The sequence below is a fragment of the Sapajus apella genome, unplaced genomic scaffold, assembly GCF_009761245.1.
Source record: "Sapajus apella isolate SASKATOON/1434 unplaced genomic scaffold, GSC_monkey_1.0 scaffold40, whole genome shotgun sequence".
Classification (NCBI taxonomy): domain Eukaryota; kingdom Metazoa; phylum Chordata; class Mammalia; order Primates; family Cebidae; genus Sapajus; species Sapajus apella.
The window spans coordinates 378,347-387,392 of record NW_022436980.1 but is presented as its reverse complement, the minus strand read 5'-3'; the positions used below and the strand labels follow the sequence as shown (position 1 = coordinate 387,392).

General features: G+C 32.9%; 1 protein-coding gene across 9 annotated transcripts in view; it reads left to right on the top strand.

Annotated features, from left to right (window-relative positions):
• Positions 1-9,046, top strand: part of STXBP5L (syntaxin binding protein 5 like) — a 421,768-nt gene that overhangs the window by 164,356 nt on the left and 248,366 nt on the right. For all 9 annotated transcript variants that reach the window (XM_032298936.1, XM_032298937.1, XM_032298935.1 and 6 more), the window contains one exon: positions 2,923-2,986. In XM_032298936.1, the coding sequence (XP_032154827.1) occupies positions 2,923-2,986 (64 nt within the window). The remainder of the gene's footprint in view (positions 1-2,922; positions 2,987-9,046) is intronic.

Sequence of the window (9,046 nt, the reverse complement as noted above, 5' to 3'; positions counted from 1 at the left end):
GTGTATTTTACTTGAAGTTCTTGGGTGCATGTTCAGAACATGCAGGTTTGTTACGTAGTTATACATGTTCCATGATGGTTTGCTGCATCCATCACCCCATCTACATTAGGTATTTCTCCTAATGCTATCTCTGCCCTAGCCCCCACTCCCCAACCGGCCCCAGTGTGTGATATTCCCTTCCTTGTGTTCATGTGTTCTCATTATTCAATTGTCACTTATGAGTGAGAACATGCAGTGTTTGGTTTTCTGTTCTTGTGTTAGTTTGCTGAGAATGCTGGTTTCCAGCTTCATCCATGTCCCTGCAAAGGAATTCATCCTTTTTATGGCTGCATAGTATTCCATGGTGTATATGTGCCACATTTTCTTTATTCAGGCTATGATTGATGGGCATTTGGGTTGGTTCCATGACTTTGCTGTTGTGAACAGTGCTGCAATAAACATACGTGGGTATGTGTTTTATAATAGCATGATTTATAATCCTTTGAGTATATACCCAGTAATGGGATTGCTGGGTCAAATGGTATTTCTAGTTCTAGATCCTTGAAGAATTGCCACTGTCTTCCACAATGGTTGAACTAATTTACACTCCTACTAACAGTGTAAAAGCATTTCTATTTCTCCACATCCTCTCCAGCATCTGTTGTCTCCTGACTTTTTAATGATCACCATTTTAACTGGCATGAGATGGTCTTTCATTGTGGTTTTGATTTGCATTTATCTAATGACGAGTGATGATGAGCTTTTTTTCATGTTTGTTGGCTGCATAAATATCTCTCCTTATGAGAAGTGTCTGTTCATATCCTTTGCCCACTTTTTGATAGGGTTGTTTATTGTTTCTCTATACTGTAAATTTGTTTAAGTTTTTGTAGATTCTGGATAGTAGTCCTTTGTCAGATGGGTAGATTGCAAAATTTTTCTCCCATTCTGTACATTGCCTGTTAACTCTGATGATAGTTTCTTTTGCTGTTCAGAAGCTCTTTAGTTTAATTAGATCCCATTTGTCTATTTTGGCTTTTGTTGCCATTGCTTTTGGTGTTTCAGTCATGAAGTCTTTGTCAATGCCTATGTCCTGAATGGCATTACCTAGGTCTTCTTCTAGGGTTTTTTATGGTTTTAGGTCTAATGTTTAAATCTTTAATCTATCTGGAGCTAATTTTTGTTAAGTATAAGGAAGAGAACCAGTTTCAGCTTCCTGCATATGGCTAGCCAGTTTTCCCAAAACCATTTATTAAATAGGAAATCCTTTTCCCATGCTTGTTTTTTTCCGGTTTGTCAAAGATTAGATGGTTATAGATGTGTGATATTATTTCTGAGGCCTCTGTTTTGTTCCATTGGTCTAGATCTCTGTTTTGGTATGAGTTTATGCTGTTTTGATTACTGTACTCTTGTAGTATAGTTTGAAATCAGGTAGCATGAAGCCTCCAGCTTTTTTTTTTTTTTATATTTTTTTTTTAATTCTATGAAGAAAATCAATGGTAGCTTGATGGGGATAGCCTGAATCTATAAATTACTTTGGTCAATATGGCCATTTTCATGATATTGATTCTTTCTATCCGTGAGCATGGAATAGTTTTACATTTGTTTGTGTCCTCTCTTATTTCCTTGAGCAGTGGTTTGTATTTCTCCTTGAAGAGGTCCTTCAGATCCCTTGTTAGTTGTATTCCTAGGTATTTTATTCTCTTTGTAGCAATCGTGAATGGGAGTTGACTTATGATTTGGCTCTCTGTTTGTCTGTTATTGGTGTATAGGAATGCTTGTGTCTTTCTGTATGTATTCTAGAATGCAAATAGTAACCCTGATTTTCCAGTTATCACATCAATCATACTATTTATTGAATGCATACTATGTTTTGCTATAGTATTAGATGCTGTATGTTTCTTTTAATCCACACAATTATTCAGTAGGGTCAGTGCTAATATTTCCATTTTTAGATGAAAATGATGAATCCACCAACAAAATTCATCAATATCCAATGAATCTGTGTTTATTCCTCTTGGTCACTCTGAGGAGTCAGTATCAGAAGATCCTGGAATTAATTTGTCACTCTGATTCCAAAAAGTTTCTAAGATTTAAATCTTCTACATTATTTTGTATAGAATCATTGATAATTTTTGTGTCTCATTAAGAAAGAAACTGAAGCTATGTTAATATAATCATAATAAGATTAATTTGGCACTGTTAGGTCATGGAGAAAGGCTGCGGAAAGTGGAGCAATAATAAAACCTTTGTCATATCAGGTCATGTTATATTTGATCATGACATAATCATTTTCAAAGTGATTTAAGTTAAACTAGAAATTATAAAAAGAAACATGCCAGGTATCAGAGTAGAATAAATTTAAAGTCAGATGGATAGAACCCGGGTCTTTTAACAATATGCTGTTAGACTCATAATTATCTTATTTATTATGCTAAATAATCTGATAAATGTGGTAAAACCAGTGAACTAGGTTTTTCTAATTTGTTGGTTTTCTGTAAGAGGATTATCACTAGAGTTATTTTTTAAATCAAAGGTGCCACTGTACTTTTCTTTAGGGGAAAATAATCAGAGGAGATTTCATGTGAAAGAAAGTCTTAAATCAGGTATGTACTTCACAATTTGATTGAGACAGGTTTACAGCATTACCTTCGTGACTGTTAAAAAAATTCAGGGGTGCTTATGTGACAACAAACATTTCAGATAATAAAGAACCCCATTGTTATGTGTATCTTTGTGTTTAATCCCATTTTTTTAAATGAGTAGTTTGCAGTTAGTAAATAAAAATACAGTTAGTAAAGCAAACCGAAAAGTTAAGTGAATCTCAGCTTAACCCTAGAATGTTGGGATTTTATTCCAGTGTAATCTTAATTTCTTTGTTTCAGTCTCTAGTGGAAAGTATTTTAATGTTTGGTTTTTAATTACTGTTTTGAATTTATTTAACAGATCCACCAAGACTCATCCAGGTCCAGTTGTACATTTAAGTGATAGCCCAAGAGATGAAGGGAAAGTGAGTATTACGATATTATTATTTTTTTTATTTTCCTCATTCTTGAAAAAAGGTATACCTTACTATTATTGTATATCTAATATCTAGCCCAGTTGATAGCATTTTATATTATTTAAAATGAAAATTTGTAGAATTAACAAATGAGTAAATGAATGAATGAATGAATGATTCACACTACTGATGGTGCCAAATTAAGTCTTTAGCTTTATTGAGAGCTAAAATTGGTGTTTAATACTGGCATTTTGAAGATGATAACATGTAGAACAACTTTAATTTTCAAATACTCTGTGCTTGAATTTAATAATGTGATTATAATTTTCCTTTGTTACTCAGTTTGGTAAGGATAAATGATCAATATTAGATAATATAAATTAGCCAATCTTGATTTTATTAATATGTACTTATATATAAAAGGTTATATTACAGAAATAATTCTTATTCACTTTGATTATTTCATAATTTGCCTTTAGTGGTGAGGAAACAGTTGAAAACATGAAAATATCTAAAGTTTCTCTATTATTAAATAATGTTTCTTCAATATATAATTTTTGCTAAATACTATAGAAAACATTAATAAATTATTTAGTATGTAGGTTTGGTTCTTTGTTTATTTTTAAAGGATAGAAACTGAATTAGCCTACCAAAAATTGAACCTGAAAGGCAAGTCCACTCACCCATGGAATAACACTGGGTTCCTTCACATTGATCCACAAGTACAATATAATTCCAATCAGGTGTCATCAGAGTTTATTTTTTAAGAATACAAAAGATGATTTTAAAATTTATTAAGAAAAGAAAATGTTTATAAATAGCCAAGACATTTTTGAAAAAGAAATGCAATGTTATATTGGTACAGGGGTGTACAAGAAGACCAATATACCTAAATAAATAATCCCTAAATGTTTCAGGTATTTGGGAAAATGGTATATATTTTAGAGAAGATATTTGAGGACATAATTAGCTGTTGAAAAAATGGTGTTGGACAATTGGTTCTTCATTTTGAAAAGAATAGTAAGACCTCTGCCTCATGCATACATAAAGAACGAATGTTTAGTAAACATTAAAATCATGACTCAGAAAGTATTCAAAGATGCTTGTAGGATATGGGTTATTAGTTACTATGGAGTAGGGACAGTCTTGGATAAAAATCTAAAAACTTTAGGGCATATGCTATTACAAGTCTATCATAATAAGAGATAGGCAACAAAGTGGGATGTAATATTTCCTAGATGTCACAAATAATGAACACTGAAAATATATAAAGAACTTGTGCTAAATCCTCATCTTGTAGTAAGAAATCAATATATAATATCTAATGACTAAATCAGAAAATAGCAATATAAACATATTTAGACATATGAAAGTAAGGCTACCAAAAAATATGATTTTAAGAGTTGATGTGGTTGCCTCTTACTTCTAGAGGTAGGAATTTGGCAGTGAGGAGGAAACAGTCTCACTAATAATTAGGGAAATAAAATATACAATTTGTTACCATCAGACTGACAAAACGTTAAACACTGAAAATATCAATTTAAAAATATCAGATAATGGAAAAGGCACTGGGAAATAGCATCTAAATATACGTATATATACCAGGATGAGCAATTAAGCATTATCAACATTTAAAACACATATTTATTTTTAGTATTTATTATGACCTGGAAAATTCATTTCCAATATCTACACTGTTTATTTGACTAATGGAGAAAACTGTTAAAATAGTCTAAGTGACTATTATCGAATATTGAATAAATCAATGTCCTTACTGTGGAATGTTGTGTTGATATGGAAAGTTCTTTAAGGCACAGTTTTCAAAAATAAAAGTTGCAGAACAGTAAGGTATAAAACCACTTGAGCATTGCCTTTATATTTGTACTTACATGTTCAAATGCCTAAGGAAAAAAAAGCCTGAAAAAATATAAATAAATCTGGGAGGAGACTGAAGATCAGAATTGGGGAAAATGGTGAAAGGTATTCTTATTTTTTGTGTTCAAATTTTTATGAAAGAATACAATGTGGCAATTATGTAATTGCAAAGACTGCAAAATAGGTGAATATTGGCAGCAGAAAACTATAGGTTTGAGTTGTGTCTCTAGCACTTATTAGCATATAATCTTGAATAAATCACTTTACTTCTTGTATATCAGTTTTTTCATCAATAGTCTTTCGTCACAGAAGTTTTTTTTATTTTAGCATATTCAGTTTTATCAGTCTTTTCAAGTGATTCTTGCTTTTTGTTTTTTAGTCAGTAAATATTTCCGTACCAGGGAGAAAATGCAATTCTATTTTTTCTATCTGTTTTAAGACCATGATTTTCACAATTAGATTTTAATCTTTATGTAATTTATTTTATGATGATTTGATATAGTAGACTTTTATTTGTACATGTAAATAATTCATTTATTGTATAGTCAATCTATTTTCCATTGATTATACATCTCACTCATATATCAAGTTCCCATATCTGGGTGGGTCTTCTGGGCTTTACCTTTTGCTGCATTATTTATCTACTATTGTACTGACATACTTTATTAATTATAACTTACAAAATATCTTGATATTTGGTAAGCTGGTCCCCTTTTTCTAAATTATCTTGGCTATTTCTGACTCGTTATTCTTCTGTATGAATTTTGGAATCAGCTTATCAAGCTCAGTGTAATTCGCAACTGGGATTTTATTTGAAATGTGAATGTATAACTTAGAAAATATGCATGTTTAAGATATGGGTGTTCCATTTATAAATATGATATGTTTACTTTGGTTTTCATTTGTGTTTTGCTGTAACTATAAATTTTTTATAAAAGTCTTTTATATCTTCTGCTAGTTTAATTTGATAAGTACCTTATAGATTTTATTGCCCTTGTGACTTAATCTTGTTTCATAATTGATTATCTTTAGATTATAAAATATTATTGATTTTTTAATTTTTTGTATTCAGCTACATCATTAAATGCTTTGTTTTTAATAGCTGTTCTTAGATTCTCTGGAATATTCTATGTATAAAAACAGCAAATATAGACAAATTTTCTTCCTTTCCAATATGTATAGTTATATATATCTTTTTTTGTTTTTGTTGGCTAGGACCCCAGTGCAGTGTTGAATAAAAATGGTTTTACTAGGAACTTTCTTTTGTTTCCAACCTCAAAGGAAATGCTTCCACGATTCCAGCATTAAGTAAAATGGTTATTGCAGATCTTTGATTGCTTTTATGAAGTTAAAACATTCCATCTATTTCCAATATTCTAAGAGTTTAAAATTATGAATGGTGTTGAATTTTATTGAATGCTTTCTACATATATGAAGATTATTATTTCTTAATTTGTTAATTTGTTGAATTATTTTAATAGATTATCTAACTTTCAACATGTTTGTATTTCTGGAATAAATTAAACTTGGAAGGGGAAAGCTTCTCTTGGAAGCTAATTGGTGAAGTGCAAGAAGGAACAAACTGCTAAAGTTAAGGATCCTACAAAATCAAGATAATATGGCTGGGCACGATGGCTTATGCCTGTAATCCTAGCACCTTAGGAGGCTGAGGCAGATAGATCACCTGACGTTAGGAGTTCAAGACCAGCCGGGCCAACATCGTGAAACCCTGTCTCTACCAAAAACACACAAAAAATTATCAGGTGTGGTGGTGTGCACCTGTAGTCCCAGCTACTCAGGAAGCTGAGGCAGGAGAATTGCTTGAATCTGGGATGCAGAGGTTGTAGTCAGCCGAGATCATACCACTGCATTCCAGCCTGGGCAAAAGAGCAAAACATAAAAAAAAAAAAAAAAAAAAAAAAAAAAAAAAGAAAGAAAAAAAAACAAGATAATATCATAGAATCAGAAAATAGGCCATCTTTCCACCAATATATCATTTATAAAGAAACTATGCATTTATCTATCGAATATGAGGGTACTTCTGAACTGAGAGATGCCTGTGTTGATTAGATACAGTATTGAGTACATCTGCTTGAATCCTCTCAGCTTCTCTTGTTTCCCAAACAAGAGCTGCTTGCTTCACTTCATGTGTGGTATAATTAATTAATTTCATGCAGCATTGCTTCCTGAAGTTGACAAGCTAGTCCCAGGTCTCTGGCTCCTTTCATTAATTCTGGATTCAGAAGATGTGTTACAACATAAGGCATTCAATCTGGCTTCCCTAACAGATACCAAAGGGATCAAATGACATAATTCCGAAGAAAGGGTGTTAACCTCCCATGGAGAAAACCTTGACCAATGTTAGACAAGAGACAAGTAATAAATTCTTCCTCTCTTCCTCCTTATTTGTCTAATTTGAGTCATAGTTTTCTCACATAAACTTTTGGAGACTTCTTGCAAGACCATGCCAGTACACCTGTTAGGTGACTGGTGATGTCTCTTCTGCTTCTCCCCATGAAATAGTGGTTAGTGTGATAATGAATCATCTTTCTTTTATTATTACAATCCTGAGAATGCACTACTCCCTTCAACACTAGGACTAAACCTTGCCCCAGGCTTTTTTTTATACACACTCCTGGTTAAGATAACAGTTATTACAGTTATTCTAGATAAGGGACTGCTACAGCCACGAACCAAATCTGGCATGCTGCCTGTTTCCTCAAAATGTTTTATTGAATACAGCCATGCTCATTCATTAAGGTATTGTTTGTGGCTGCTTTCTTGCTATAAGAGTAAAGCTGGACAGTTAGGCCTGCAAAGCCTAAAATATTCAATATCTGGCCTTTACATAAAAAGTCTGCTGACTCCTGTTCCAGTTTGTAAACCCTCAGTATTGGATGTTTGAAGCTAGGTTGTCTCTTGTCTAAAATCAGCAAACCTGTTGAAGGTTCCAGGTAAAGTGAATTAAACCCTTCCATGTAGTGACATCATAGTTACTTTAAAAGTGTTCTTCTGTGATTAGGGACTAATCTTTCTATTCTAGACAGATAAGACAAAGGGAGCTCAAGTAGTCATGATGTTTGATATCGGGTAATGATAATTATATAATGATGATGAAATAAAATAACTTCCTTGAGGGTACTTGTATTAGTTTTCCATTGTCAAAATAAATTATCATAAATAGCTTAAAAGAACACAATTCATTATCTTTCAGTTCTATAGGGCAGAAGTTCAACACGAGTGTCACTGGGCTAAAATCAAGGTATTAGCAGGGTTGCATTCCTTTTCAGTAATTCTAGAAAACAATCTGATTCCTTGCCTTTTTCAGAGATTGCATACATTCCTTGACTTTTAGCCCCTTTGTCTGTCTTCAAATTTAACAACATAGCATCTCTCTGACTCTTCTTCCACAATTGTGTCCGTTTCTCACCACAACTGGGAAACATTCTTCACTTTTAAAAGTCTTTTTTGTTGTTTTTGTTATTTAAGGAACATATTGACAGGTTCCAAGGATTAGAGTATAGGTAGTAGAGTGTAGGACTCCTTGGGAGTCCTTTTGTCTTCCTACATCATCTCAGAACAGTTAATTACTGATTTACCAAATCCCATAAGTCCTCTAAGGTAGCTTTAAAGGAACCCTTACTTTCTGTAGCTCTAGGGAAGACTGTGCTAAAAATAGGCCCAGGAGCTGCTTATAAGGGACCAAGAACATATCTTTGATAGGTTTCATTTGTTAAAGTCAGCCCTGATAAGGCAAGAGTATGATCTTGGTATATTAGTTTCTTATGACTGCCATAACATATGACCACAAAGTGGGTGACTTAAAACAGGGAAATTTATTTTTTTACCAGTTCTAACAGCCAGAAATCTAAAACTAAGGTGTCAGGCTGTGCTCCTGCTGAAGACTCTAGGGGAAAATTCTTTCTTGCCTCTTCTAGCTTAGGTGGCTCCTGGTGTTCCTTGACTTGTGGCAGTATAACTCGAATCTCTGCCTTCATTTTCCATTTTCACATGATCTTCTCTATTGTCTCTGTGTGTTCTCTTCTTTTTATAACAGCAGCAGTCATTGGATTTAGGTTGGGCCTAGGTGGGATTTAGTGCCCACCCTAAATCCAGGATGATTGCTTCTTGAAATCCTTAACTAATTATTTCTGCAAAGATTTTAATTCCAGATAAAGTTACATTCTGAGGTTC